This window comes from Rhododendron vialii, chromosome 4a (genome assembly GCF_030253575.1).
Source record: "Rhododendron vialii isolate Sample 1 chromosome 4a, ASM3025357v1".
NCBI lineage: Eukaryota > Viridiplantae > Streptophyta > Magnoliopsida > Ericales > Ericaceae > Rhododendron > Rhododendron vialii.
The window spans coordinates 34,536,697-34,551,610 of NC_080560.1; the positions used below are offsets into that span (position 1 = coordinate 34,536,697).

Consider the following 14,914-nt stretch of genomic DNA (forward strand, 5'->3'; position numbering starts at 1 on the left):
TGCATGATCTTGTGTAGCACTTGTTATTCATGCATGCAAATTTTTACTCCATTTAATACTAGAAGTCGCTTGTTATTCATTGTTTTATTTTGCACGATTGGATCTACTCCTTGTCTCATATTGCTTGTCATCATGTATTCTATTTTGAAATGTCCTAATATGTTTATTCCATTTGAAAAATCAAACTAAAGAGTGTGTAAATTTTCACAAGCTACCCCTCATAAATGATGAAAAGTAAATTTTAATGAAAAGAATAAGGGGTAACCTTGGAAATCTAGTCACATTTTCTAAGGAGACATGCATTAATTGTAACATATGTGACCTTACAAAATTAAATTAAATTGCCCGTACAGTGCAAACAATATGGGACGAAAAGAGTAACTTGTATCCCGAAAATGAAAAACAAGCGCATACACAAGACTGGATTTGTAACGTAACGGAGGGGAACGGAGGGATCGATGTGGGACATGCCCAAGAGTATGGGGTTCATTTGCAAAGTTAGAAAAACTAAGAGTTCAAATCGAAATACTTGTGTAAAGCTCTAGGACTTAAGACGTAATTCTCTCCCCTTACAAAAGCGGAAGTGCGAGAACTCTTTCCTTCATTCCCTGCACCAACAAAAATCCAGTGCGTATCAGAGAGAGAAAGAGAAATAATGACGGAGACGACGGCGGAATCGATCGCGGCGGATGCGAAGCAGCCCCACCGGTTGGAGAGGAAGTGGACGTTCTGGTTCGACAACCAGTCGAAGCCCAAGCAAGGAGCCGCCTGGGGTTCCTCCCTTCGCAAGGGCTACACCTTCGATTCTGTCGAAGAGTTCTGGTGGTAAATCATCTCTCTCTCAGTTAGGGATGCTAAACGAAACGAACCGAGCTACTCGCGCTTTTAAAGCTTGTTCAAGATCGGTTTGTTACCAAGCTTGAACAAATAGCTTAGTTTTAAGTTCCAAACCGAGCTCGAACAATCAATAGCTTGGTCGTTTGGCTTATTACGTATAAAAGATTCAAGCTAGGATCTCGGCTCTTGTCCGTTTATCACCCATACTCTTAATCACTTTTAGGGGTGATAAACGAGCCAAGCGGGTAGTTGATAAGCTTGGTTTGAAAACTTAACGAGCTTCAAAAATTGGTTCGAGCTTGGCTTATTTATGAGACTAGCCGATCTCAAGCGAGCTTTAATCAAGCCAAACACTAGCTGGTCTGTAAAAATATAATTTATAAAACAAGGAATTAACTAATATTCCGAAGAACAGTGGTTAAGTCCAGGATTGTCCATGGGGAGTAAAAAGCTAAGTTACGGTACTTCCAATTAATTTCTAATTTAATTCGAACAGCAAATAGAAGTTGGATTTGTGATTGATTTGATTAAACTAGTGATTATTCTATGAAAGCATATTAAAGTAGACAGGAGAGAGAAAAGGGACTAGGGTTTCGATTCAACCTCCCCTTGCAATATAATTGTGGCGAAGTCTACGGTTTCATTCAACTTGTAACCAGACCACCGACAAGGTAGCAATTCCTATCGATAATTGCCAAAAATATTCTCAAGACTCGTACTCAATATAGGGTATCTCAACATGGCACGGATTGTCTCACTGGATTTAACCAACGGCATGACCCGTCTCACGTCGTATAGTTTATCTCAAAGCCTATCCTGAAACAAAGAAAATGATCGTATGACGGTGCTTAATATCCGGAATACAAACACAATAGATAAATGGGAAAAATATTAACTTTCATAAAAACTACGTATGAATTATCCAAAGCCATACAATTAATTGTTGAATAAAAACCCTTAGAATCTAAACAATCATACTACTTGGAGAAGCATCTTCGTCGCCCTAGCCGAAGTGTTTAGCCGAGCATGGAGTTTTTGCCTTCTGCCGCAGCCACGGCTGTTATGCGAAAGGTAAAGAATGCCTCTGAAATAAAACCCTTTCCTCCTTTTATAATAGTTGCCATGTAAACCCTTTTCTTTTCTTTTCAAAGGCCAATTCCAACTGGTCCATTTATCATTCTTGGGCCCACTTGCATTCCCAACCTCCTCAAGGCTCAAGCCACAAGCCACGTTCAAGTATTTGTGCTGCCAACTTCCATTGCAGCCAGGAATTTGATCCCTCTTTCGTTAATCTAGTGTACACTCGGTCCCATATCTTCATTAATTTCAGTGGCACTGGTTTTGCGTTGACACTGAGTAAAATATTATTTTGTGTTTTAGCTCTAAACGTTATTCATTGGCTCAGAGAGTCCTGAAACATAATTAACAAGTATCAAACCCCAAGTAGCGCACTAAACAGACGTAACAAGCCTAAGTTAAGGGGCGTAAATAGGCGTATTTGCGCACCTATAACTAGCTGATCTCAAGTAGCTTGAATTTTTATACATACCAGCTGAGTAGTAGTTTGTTCAAGTTTGGTTTGAATTTTGTTTATGTAAGAATTCAATCTTGAACAAGCTTTTAACGAACAAACACAAGCTCAAACTTGAATCGATTGGTTCGTTTAGCAGCCCTAATCACATAACGTATTTGTGATGTTTTGGCATTCTTTTCTGTTCGATCAGCAGATTCAGCTGCTAAATTTAATTTCTCTTCATTTGATTGATTGTTATTTTAGAGTATCTTTGCACTGTTAAGTGTGATGCATTGGAGTTTGCTACTGTTGTTTAGGAATAGGAATATTTTATGGAGTCCTTGACGAGGACATTAGATTTAATCTGACGCTTCGGCGCACTAGACACATATTTGAATATATGTAACATAGATTGTGCATCTAGAACCTCTATTACATCACTCTAATGAATGTCTCTATTTGATTAATTGTGGTCCTTGTGGACTAGTGATACCTCTCCATAAGAAAAAAACACTGAGCGCCACCTTCTTCAATTTTGTAGAAACTACATAAATGCTTTATTATAACTAGGAGTGACTATGCCATGCTGTTTGGGCTTCTGTCCACACCTCCATCTGCAGTATACTCCAAGGAACAACTAAACAGAAAATATTCACCTTTAACCATAAAACATTCTCCGCCGCACTATGTCAAACATGAGTTGACTGATAGCATAGCTCTTGTATGATGTATGATCCTTTTCTACTCTTCTTTGAGTACATAATATGTACCTTCTAGCCAATTACGAATGCATCAAGGTATAAAAATCACTTAGTTCACCAAGGGTTTCTACTTAGGAGCTACTAAAGAGTTCCTTCAAAATGGTTCGAGAATTGTAACAAAGGACTAAAACATAATTGGGGAAAATCATTAATTTGCACAAGCTTCTCCTCTCTAATTTTGGTGAAACCACCATGATTACATGCATGATCAGCTTTCGTTCTCTTTGGAAATGCTCACATTCGTTGTCCACTTAAGAGAAGGAAATCCTTGATTTCATGAAATGATTAGTATCAAGATTCAAAACTCTGTTGGTTTTGAGATACTTTTATTTCATATTGGCTGATTTAGTTGTCTCATTTTTAGATGCCTTGTGTTTGGTTGCGTAATCTGGTGAATTGATTCGTTGGTCTTGGAGAGAGGCATGACCTCCATAGTGAGAGGAAATGGAGAGGATTTGAAACCAGTTGTTCATCCTTCATTAAAGAAAAACACTACCAAGATTAGGTTTTTTTTAATACTTATTAGTATGAACTAAGCAAGATGAGAATTAGATGTATATGAACTAGCAAGATGAGATTTAGATGTGATTAATATTACTCACTGTTGAAGTAGTGTACTTTCTTGCAGTTTGTATGATCAGATTTTTAAGCCCAGCAAATTTCCTGCAAATGCTGATTTTCATTTGTTCAAAACTGGGATTGAACCCAAATGGGAAGATCCTGAGTGTGCCTATGGAGGCAAGTGGACTGTCACTAGCAGCAGCAAGGCTAACCTTGACAAAATGTGGCTTGAAAGTGTAAAATTCTGATCCTTCTTAGTAGTAAACTAAATACGGTGTTTGTGACAAGTTGATGGCAAAGAATGACATGTTGGTAGTCATGATGGAAACATTTTTGGCATTTGCTGACTAATGGGTGTTCATTGGCTAGTTGATGGCTTTGATTGGAGAACAATTTGACGAGGTTGATGAGGTATGCGGTGTTGTTGCAAGTGTGCGCCAAAGAGGGGACAAACTTGCGTTGTGGACTAGGACAGCATCCAACGAAGCCACTCAGGTTTAATCTCTTACTTCTTTATGTTGCTTGGTTTATACTTTGGCTTGTTGTTTTCTTACGATATGTAATTTAATGAAATTTTCGTTTTCCAAGTGATTCATAACTACTATGCAAGTCACATGTTCAAATACACTCCAATTTCGTTCACAACCAAAGAACTACGCCTAAGGCCAAGAACTCTTATGGAAATATCTTGCATATTAGGAGTCTTTGAACCATATGCAACCCACCAATCTGCTGTGGAATACATCTAATTAGCCATAACTTTGGTATTTCTAGATATCTGATGTAATTTTTTAAGTAGATCACCTGGTGCTCTTGTATTTCTTGGCCTAGCTGCTAGTGGCATTCCAAAACTTCCCTCATTTGTCATGTGAATAGTCACCTCAGAAGCAATTTATCTGGAGTATTTGAGTATGTAACCATCTTTATTATGCAACTATACGTCCCTGTCGTAACCTCATAATATTTCTCACCTTCTGGGTTTGAATAATAGAACTCTGGATTTAAAAAATGCCCAGCAACATGCAAAGGACTAAGCAACTAGAGTTTCCACCTGTGGTTAATGATCTTAATGATGTCTTTATCTTTCCCAGCCTTTTCACCAAATGATTTTCTAATGCTTTCTTTTGCCCTATTCATAGGTTCATAGGTGTTTCCCATGGAGGCTTTTTCTCGTTATCAACTAATCTCAATACCTTAACAAGAGGATCCGCAACCTTAAGAATAAGAGCGTAGCCATTGTTATTCTAAAAAGAAGGCACCATCATATATATTGCCACATTTTGCCCTTTTATTTTTTTCCCATTTACGCACTTGTCCATTCTTCTGAAACATACATCTTTCTCAAATTGTTCTTTTCTGATGAGTGGAAAAAGCAGTTGTGAATCTTGTTTTGCATGTCTGACTATATCCTTTCCCTCCTCATCATATTGAGTAGGCCTGCTTGAGCATAAGTAAAAAAATGTTCACTTTATTGGCCATTTCGAAAACCACCTACAGATGTAGTATCTTAAAGATATCTTCTAACATCAAGCAGATGCAATGGGTTACACATGGTGTACAATAAAGATGTGCTCTCTTACTTCATAATGCTTGTCCTTTTGAAAGTGTAGACCAGAAAAAGAAATAATACAAACTTGAAACTTTTTTACTCAGTACTTAATTTTAATACAAACTAGAAGCATTTGTACTCTTACTACTAAATATAAATACAAATTAGAAACTTTTTTTTTTATGAAGGAAGAGAAGATATTACCGGCCAATACATTAGGTAAGGCACTATCTGTGACAACTTGAATCGCATTAGGTTCACCGATGAGTTCCGCATACTTGTCAAGTAGGCACACATTTTCCCACCATCTTTGAGTAGATTGAGGCATTGATGGACATAAATGTTGTTTCTCTTGGACATTTTGCTCTGAAACTGACTAAAAGTCCTCTCATTCCTATCACTCTGCCCACACGCCATTATAGAGCATTCATATTTCACCCAATCCTCTCTGTGATCCTTCATTAAGCCATTAGTATGAGTTACCTCCTTGTTCAAATATGTGACTGGTGTCTCATGTTAAATTGGTGGTTTCATGTTCGGACCATATTGACCAGCAGCTTCAATCGTGCAGCACTAGCTCGCTAGCTTTATTTATACTTGGGCTTTGTTCCCTTTGTTTTTTCTCATTGTGAATAGGTTCTTGACCTAATTTCTTGATTTTTCCCCTCGAGAAGTATTAATTATCCCACTAGTTTCTAATAGTTTCTATTGGCTTACTATTCTCTGTCAGTCATATGACAGAAAGCATTGGGTGAAGAGAAAACAATGATGTTTCCCATCCAAGCATTATTGAGGCACCTGTCCTCTTTTCCCCCAGGATTCATCTTTGTGATTTTTTATTTTGCTTTTGTTATTACTCCCTTCGTTCCATATTGAGAGTCCACCACGAAAAGTCGTGTCATTTAACTCATTTTTCAAATCAAAAAATTAACTACTTTCGTGTATAAATTTTCGAAAATTTTCGCACCAAATTAAAGTACTAATCAAGATCTTTAATACGGTGCGAAAAAATTTGAAAAATTATACATGGAAGTAATTGATTTTTTGATTTGAAAATGGCAAGAGAGAGTGGGACTCTCAATATGGAACAGAGGGAGTATTTTTTAATGAGAACTGCGCCGAAAACAATGAACTGCGTTGACACTTTTGGGTGATTCATTCGCCAACTATAATTGTCCAAGTTATCATTGAAAAAGAGAGGGTATACCAAGTACTAATGCTCTGAATGTGTTGTCATGCATGTTAGACCTTGAAGTCCATATCATTGCTCTACCATTAACTCATATTTGTTGTTTAGGAAGGAAAAGTGTGTAGGGTGTTAATAACCCTAACACATAACAATCTTCTTTATATAGACGACTCACATATTAAATAAGTAAACTAAGCAATGTGGGACTACTACTCCCCACAAGCTGGAGACTCTCCAGCTTGTTACATAGCAACCAACGAAACAATTACCTCAACTACTAACAAAATCACTAAAACAACCAACTTGCTAAAACAATGACCAACAACAACCAACGAAACGACTTCAACGACCACCAACAACCAACGGAACAACTTCAACGACCAACGAAATAACTTTCAACTGCAACGACCAACAGCAACCAGCGAGACGACTTCAACAACCAACAACAACCAATTTTAACTACCAACCCCAATGACCAACAGGAACCAACTAAGTACTATCAACCAACTACCAACGTCAACGAAATAGACGACAAAACAATATATGTTACCACGCTCATCAAAGGCATGGCCAAAAACCCGACCACGATACCCAGAATCACGGTTGTGACCATGACCATGGCTGAATGAAGAACCAAACATGTCACTGTGCAATGAGAGGCAACCAACAGATCAACCACCAATATTCCACCAACTACCGACCGACCAACCACAAATCAACCCACCAATCTAACAACCAACTACGAACCACCGAACAACTAAGAAGCAATTAAATAGATCACCAAGCAATAAACATCATCAAAGGAACGAAGGTAATAGATAGCCTCTCACCAAACTGGGAAGAGCCTAACAAATTATCAACAACAGTAGAGCTAGAACCAGAAGTAGGCTTAGCAGTCTCATCCATTGCACCGAATCAGCAACCACCAATCAGAACCAACAAAATCCACTAATAGGAGCAATGGAAGAAACGATCACCACAACCTCAACAGACAAAACACCCAATTGAACCGCCAACCAACTGATGAAACTTCTTACAACTAATCAACAACCAACAATGAACCACCAACTAAAAATAAGCATCAAACAACTACCAACAATACCAATAGGAATATACCTTTGGCAACCAAAAGCAGAACCAGCAACAACTCGAAACATCAATAGGCCAATCGAGACAGCATCATACACTAACCCAGCGAGAAATAGACAAGCGAACAATCGATGAGTGCAGACCGGAGAGTATTCAGAACAAGAACCACGGCGAATAAAGACAGATCACAACGAGAAATACAGCAACTGCCAACTGGTAGCCAACTGGTATTGTTGACAACTGAGAAAGGATTTTGAGGACAGAGTTAGGGTTTTCAGGGACTGGTTTTGGGTTTTGAGTTTTGAGGGTACTTATTTTGCATTTTGAAGGTGTGAGTTAGGGTTTTGGAGATCAGCCGAGGGTGGAGGGGTTTCTGGTACTGTTCATGTCGACGAAGACTGTTCACTACGACTATGGTGATGGATATCCAGGTTAGGGTTAGGGTTTCAGTGGGATTTTAGGATTAGAGTTAAGAACCTGCTCTGATACCATTTTGTTTAGAAGGAAAAGTGTGTAGGGTGTTAATAACCCTAACACATAACAATCTTATTTATATAGATGACTCACATATTAAATTAGTAAACTAAGCAATGTGGGACTACTACTAATACTATATTCTAACAATATTGTTCCTTTACTTGGAACTCGGAAAATAAATGAAATTGCTGGTAAACTAGCAGGAAACAATATCATGCATTTAAATTTGCCAAACCTTGTTAGCTGGGCTGCTGGGGGCTGGGGCACTTTTGTTTGAAGATATGAATGTGGGATCCCATGCAGGTTTACCTTTTTCTTCTCTTTTTTTTTTGCTATTTGGGTCAAATTTTGTCCCGCCATGAGATGGTAATCCGTATATAAGTGTATCACGCTTCATCTGTCCTAATTTTGGGTGCGAATATTACTTGTATGTGCTGCTAAGTGGTGCTGTCATAAACTTCGTCCTTGATGTCATAATTTGTATGATTTGAATATTCATTTTTTCCCTTTCCTGAGCTTCTAGGAGTCTATTACATGAGACCAAGATCAATAAAATTTTTTACTTATCAAAAATAAAATTTACATGAGACCAAGAAGAAATGGTTTGGGATTTGAAAATATCTAAAGATTAGTTTGAGACAAATTATTAATAGGATTTCTATCTTTTATAATCCTATTAAGCAGTAATTTTTCATATTTTCTGCGTGAGAGTTTAAGCTACGAATTTCATTGACACTAAGGGTTTTTCATAGACCTAAAAAAAATAAAATTGTGATGTATATTTGCAAGCTTCGTTCTAACATACTGGCTCAGGCATCTTCATCTTCATACATAGCATTTGGTGGAGGTAATCCTCCAATTTCTATTCATTTTGGATAATGGGGGCCAAGGATGGTGGCTTGGGCAACACATTTATGTGCAATTAGTCTGATCTTGTATGTGACATTTGAAATGGTTTCATGCTGCTGGATGCTGCTTTGGAGTTTATGGTTTGGACTTGTCACATAATTTACGAAGCTTCAAAGATATGATCAATGTTTCTTATTTCTGTAGGGAAGTACTTGTGGAATTTCTCCATCTATGTCCCTTTTCAAATTGTCCTGGAAGATGCATTTTTTCTCTCCGCCCTTTTGTGAGACAAGTGTTTCATCCCCTCTCAAAGCCACTTTTTGGTTACGCAAAAGTGTTTTGATGCCCTGGCTAGGATGAAGCATGAAACTATATTATGTTAGTTTACTCTCCGTTCATTTGTTGAGAAAGAGAAAAAACAGATGAAAAGACGTAATCTGATACCGAGGGGAAAGAGAACTACTAGTATGAAAAGATAGAAAGAGATTCCTATACAAAGAGAATCGTCCGCTTTCAAGGTAACTGGTTATTGGCGGCTGAGTACCATTGTGACATGGATCTTCCCTCTATCTCTGAGGTGCATGTGTGCTTCTGTTTTTCAGCAGGCTTCTTCAAATATCCCAACAGAGAGTAGGGGCTAACACTAGTTGTAGCTAGCTAGCGCGCAGAGTACTAGTGAAGAGGAAAAGCGACTTGAGATTATCTTACTAATGACGGATTGAGATTGAGGATAGAACAGTGGTAGCTGTTCCAGTACACAGAGAAGGTGGGTTGGGGCTTAGGAGGTATTTTGACAACCTCTGAATAATTCCTTAGACGCCTCTCTCCACCTTAGCTATGACTATCTTAGGTGCTCGGTCTCCACGAATCCTATAGGTAGCCAATTGCCTAGGATTTGTCAATATCAAGACATTACGGAATACAACCGAGTTCTCTCTATCCGAAATAGTGAAGGGTGCTTGATAATATTCCATTCCTTGAAAGCCAGTGAATGCTAGAGTCAGTAAAACGGTACCAAAGGTTCTGTTGAAATGATTAATTGTTCAGTTCAATGAGAGTTTGCTGCATTTTGAGCATCGGTTTTGAAGTTTCAATATATGAGAAATTTCGTTTCTCTTTCTCTTTTCATTTTATTTTGGTCAGGAGGTTGGGTTGTGGGGGCGTTCGTTTAGCCATAGCTCCTATCTAGACCATGAATTTATGCTTCTAAAATGCTACAGGCAAAGTTAGTGTAAATATTCACTTGGATAGCATCCAGACTCTTTTCAATTCTTTTCCCCTTCAAGAATTTGATTATGTTTTGTCTAACTTGATACAGAATCATGGCAAAGCATATTAGTGCACAAGGGGAGATGTTTTTGTGGTTGAAGATTTTCGGCTTTAGTAACTAATTACTTGATTGTTGTCTCGTCTACCTGCACTGCTGCACCAATGCTGACAATTTTGTTTTGACTTTGTATGCGTGATATTTGGTACACTCCTATGCTGTCTCATCTACCCGCAATTCCTAGATATTATAGGATTGATATTCTGTACACTGGCATCAGAAACTGACATGTTCATGCGAAAAGAATTGATCTCTTTCCTCCAGTCGGAACCTTTTCCTGTAATATTTTCTCAGTAAATATCTTTCCATCTGCCCATTCATTCTGTAGACTGTTTATACCTTTGATGCTTAACTGTGGCATAATGCTGAATAATGTGAAGTTTACTGCTGTTGAGCAGATGAGCATTGGGAGGAAATGGAAGGAGATTATTGATGTTACGGATAAGATCTCTTACAGTTTTCATGTAAGTTTCTACAGTATGGCATTTCATCTGTGTTTAGCACCATAATGTTTTCCTGTCAGGTTGGCACACTGTCTTTGAAGACGCAACAAAGTGGGGAAAAACTCACAAAACTGCGTTGATGTTGGCCTGTTTCTATCGTCTTTCCTTTCATTGTACCAAAAAAGTGGGGAAAAACTCACATACTGCTTTGACATTGGCAGGATGATGCTAAAAAGGAAAGATCAGCAAAAGGTCGATACAATGTGTAACACCGCTGCTCCTTTCTGTTACCCATCTGTGATGAACGCAATAGATTGTGCGGGACAGTTTCTATCTGTGCTCTATTCTATATCATGTTTAATGGGATGGCTTTGCTAGTAAGATGCATTTAAGTATTTTGAATGTACTCCCATACATTATACTTGGCAATCCTATATTCTTTGATGGTGCTGTTTGTCAATTTCCTCTACGGAGTTAAGACAGTGATACAAGCCTTCACATTTTCTTTTCCTATCTGGCGTTTTTACTTTCTCGGTTACCAAAAAGTCTCTCCTTGAGCTTTATTGCAATAGTAGGAATCCAAATATCACTATTGCAAAATTGAAGGATGTCCAAGTGTGCAGCAAAACAAGGTATGTTTTTACTTTACATTCCAGTTAGCAAAGTATACCTTTCAATTCCTCAAACTCAAGTTTACGACAATTCTCATATTGACAACAGGGGAATATAATTACATAAATCTTTTCATCAAGCAAGGAATCCTAGTCTTTCCCCATTCTTCTTCGCTAGTCGAATTAGTCCTTGTCTTTGTTTCGCATCTGCTCCTATTGATTTGCAGAACTCTGTAATCACCTGAGAATATATCGTGATGTGTGAATACAAATATATGCAATACATACGAATAGTTATACGCACACGCATAGATAAGTAGTTCTAGAAAGACTGGTTTTACTGCAAGAAAAGAGTGGTACCTGGGAGTGGAGAGCAATTGCTTTGCCTCTGAGCTGATTGAACCGTTTCCTGCCAACGATATTGCGCGTGAGAACAACAATTGGAGCGAAGATGCCCTTCCCTTCATTGACATTCTTCATTACAGGCTGAAACCGTACCGGCTTCCGAACTCGAACACGGGTTGGGGCTGACTTGGGCAACTGGGTGTAGTAGTAGTTCTCACCAGCAACCGATTTTCCCCAGTTTCCATGGAAGGATGAACCCAACAACCCTCCTTTGAACCCAGTTGCAGAAATTGATGTAAGCATGGGAGATAAATAGAATGTCTTCTTCTTCTTTACCTTCTTCTTCTTAGTTATTAGTTCCTTTTGAACTTTTTTCCTGACAGTGGTGTTTGTGATGATGTGTGTGTGGTGGTGTAACTATGAGGACCTCGGGTTTTTATTTGGTGGGTATGGTGAGGGAGAGTTGAAAGGTGCATTGAGAGCCACACACAATGCTGGTGGCTTGGTTTTTTTTTTTTTCCTTGTAGTTTTCCCCAAAGAGAGATGTGTTCTGTCCAGATGAGGTGGAAATCATGGGATTTTCGCTACCGTCCATTGTGGGCCTTATCAAGTTTTCACTGCAACAATTAGAACCGTTCATCTTGTAAGATCTGCAAATGATTATATCCACGCAAATAATCAGCTCTATCAGACATCAATAGCTATACCAAAAGTTCAATTTTGGTTTATAAAACGGACGACATGATTTTGTCACTAGTTTTTTTTTTTTTTTTAAGTTAAACTGTCCATGACCGTCTATTTTATGAATTAAAATTTAATTTTTGATGTATCTATTGATGTCCGATAAAATTGATTTTTCACGTGGATATATAATTTTGTAGGCCTTGCAAGATGAACGGTGCAGATTACTGCAGTAAATGCTCAGTAGGGTCCCAAAACCCTTGTACTGCTTGGACAGTTGCTTGTCTTAATGCTCCTCTCGTTCTGGTTCTGAACGTAGCGCTGCTGCATTACATACGTCGCGCACAAATTACCGTAGAAACACGGTGCTGTGGCCCCACAACAGCAGTGAGTCCGACAACTATGCACGTACCCATGGGAGCATTGGATAATCACATGTACCGATGATATTACAGGGAACCGAGGCTCAATTTTTCTCCAAAATAGTGTAGTGTCCCTGGGACTGAGAGCGTCTCCAAGGGAGATAACTTTGTTCGGTTAACCGTTTTGTTTTAGTTTTGTTTTCAATTATTGTACTATTTCTTTCTTCAATCATTATCTTATTTTTTCAATTATTTCTTCCTCATCTTTCTCTATCTCTCTCCAATCATTACTCCTATCTTCAATCATTATTCTATTTCTCTCTTCACTATCTACCAAAACTAAACTAATCTAAACTCTCAACCAAACACAACTGTTAAAATTATAGTTTAACTGATTTTAAAGATCAATGTCAGCAAACGGCACTCCAAGAGGAGTAGCGAACTTGATACACCATGTTGGCGTAGCGCGTACTCTCTCTCTCTCCAAATTTCAAGAGTGAGAAAGTAACTCTTAAAACTTTCATATCGTCAAATGTAGTATTTGTTATGATTGGTTAACTTCTTCTTCTTCTTTGTTGATAAAGTGGGTTATTTTAAATAAAAAAAGTAATAAAATACTAGTATCTAACATTAGAAGAGTCCCGTGGAATACTCAGGTAGCAAATGACTTTTCAATTTATCATATGTGTCACGGATACTATATTTGGTATATAGAATTATACAATTTATCATATGTGTCACAGATATTATATTTGATATATAAAATTATATTATTTTCCTAGGATCGTTCTGACATACAAGTTAAAAATGGCTTTTGTTTTTGGTTGTGTGCACCAAAGATTCCAAATGATCAAGGTAGAATCCAATCAAATACGGAGTATTTCTCGTATTTGTTCACTTTCCAACGTTTTTGCAACAGTTTCTGCATTTCAACATACCCCCGGAGACTACCAAAACAAAATTAAAATATTTCAACCGCGAGGTTTCTTCCTCAAAGTCCAAGAGCATCTTCAATCCATCTCTATTTCTTCAAAATAGAGGAAGGATGTGACACATTGAGGGAGATTATATAATTTATTCTTTTTTTTTCTTCACTTTTTGTAGTTTTTGGGAGAATTTTTGAGGGACCTACCGTCCTTTTTAGAGTTTGGTCTTTCAAAAGTAAATTTGGTCCTCTAAAAATGGAGGATCAAAAATAAATTTGGAGTACAAAATTCCTCCAAACTCTAAAAAGGACGATGGGTCCCTCAAAAATTCTCTCAAAAAGTATAAAAAGTGTAAAGAAAAAATAGAATAAATTACAAAATCTCCCTTCGATGTGTTACGTTCATACTCTATTTTGGAGGAAATGAAAATGGACTGGAGATGCTCTAACCCCTCCCTTCTGGGAGCAGATCGAACGCGTAAAGCGCCTGCAAGATTTTCTCATCTCTCATCTCTCCTCTCTCCTCTCTCATCAAAAGAGGTAACCCTCCTCCATCCTTTGATTTTCATTTTGTACAACTCCCTTAATTAACATGCTCTTTCTTTGAAACCCAATCAAGAAAAACCACAAAGCACGAACAAAAACAAGAACATGGGTTCATTAGCAACACTCTTCTCCACCTTCCTCTTCCTCTCCCCCCTGGGCATTCGCCGCCTCCTCTGCTCCTTCTCTCTCTACCTCAAGAACCCACCTCTCTACCGATCAAGACCATGGTACTTCTCGGAACCCAGGTGGAAAAACATTGACTTTTATACCCTCCTCATTACCCTACCCATTGCCTCATTCTCCGACCTCTTCATCTTCCTCGCCTTCCCCGGCCCCCCCACGTACCGGTTTGCCTTCCTGCACCAATCATTTGTGGTTTGTCTCTTCTGGGTACTAGCCATTTTGATCATTTTCCGCGAATACTTCGACCCCATTGCCGTTCCTGAGAGTTTCATATATGTTTTTGCTGGCATTGTGTTTGTCATAGAGAATATGTTAATGGGTGAAGGCATCACAGGGGTAGGTGGTGTTGTGTATGAGTGGTTGGGAGGGTTGACCGTTGTTTGTGCCAGTTGTTGCTTCTATCTTTCGATTAGACCGGCTGCATTTTTTGCGGAATTCTTGTTGAATTCAGGGCTTGTGTTTAAGGGAACGTGGGCGTTGCAAATTGGTTTGTCTTTGTATACGGATACATTTGCGGTGAAGGGGTGTGACAAAATTTCCATGTCCCCAGCCCAGGGGAAGATGGATGTTAAGTGTGGCCTCGAGGAGGATAGGGTACGGGGTATTGCTGTGATGAATGTCTTGTTTATTGGGCATGCGACTTTGATAGTGGTTACGGGTTTTGTG

General features: G+C 38.5%; 2 protein-coding genes across 2 annotated transcripts; one reads left to right on the plus strand and one right to left on the minus strand.

Annotated features, from left to right (window-relative positions):
• Positions 1–588: 588 nt before the first annotated feature.
• On the plus strand, positions 589–11,055 carry LOC131322135 (eukaryotic translation initiation factor). The gene is made up of 5 exons (XM_058353325.1): positions 589–825; positions 3,740–3,908; positions 4,042–4,167; positions 10,551–10,616; positions 10,817–11,055. Exons 1-5 carry the CDS (start codon positions 656–658, stop codon positions 10,862–10,864), a joined length of 579 nt encoding a protein of 192 aa, XP_058209308.1. The 5' UTR covers positions 589–655; the 3' UTR covers positions 10,865–11,055.
• Positions 11,056–11,213: 158 nt separating this feature from the next.
• LOC131322136 (protein PROTON GRADIENT REGULATION 5, chloroplastic) lies at positions 11,214–11,966 on the minus strand. Its single transcript, XM_058353327.1, has 2 exons — positions 11,567–11,966; positions 11,214–11,447 (listed from the first exon to the last, which is right to left on the minus strand). Exons 1-2 carry the CDS (start codon positions 11,852–11,854, stop codon positions 11,343–11,345), a joined length of 393 nt encoding a protein of 130 aa, XP_058209310.1. The 5' UTR covers positions 11,855–11,966; the 3' UTR covers positions 11,214–11,342.
• Between the last annotated feature and the right edge of the window lie 2,948 nt (positions 11,967–14,914).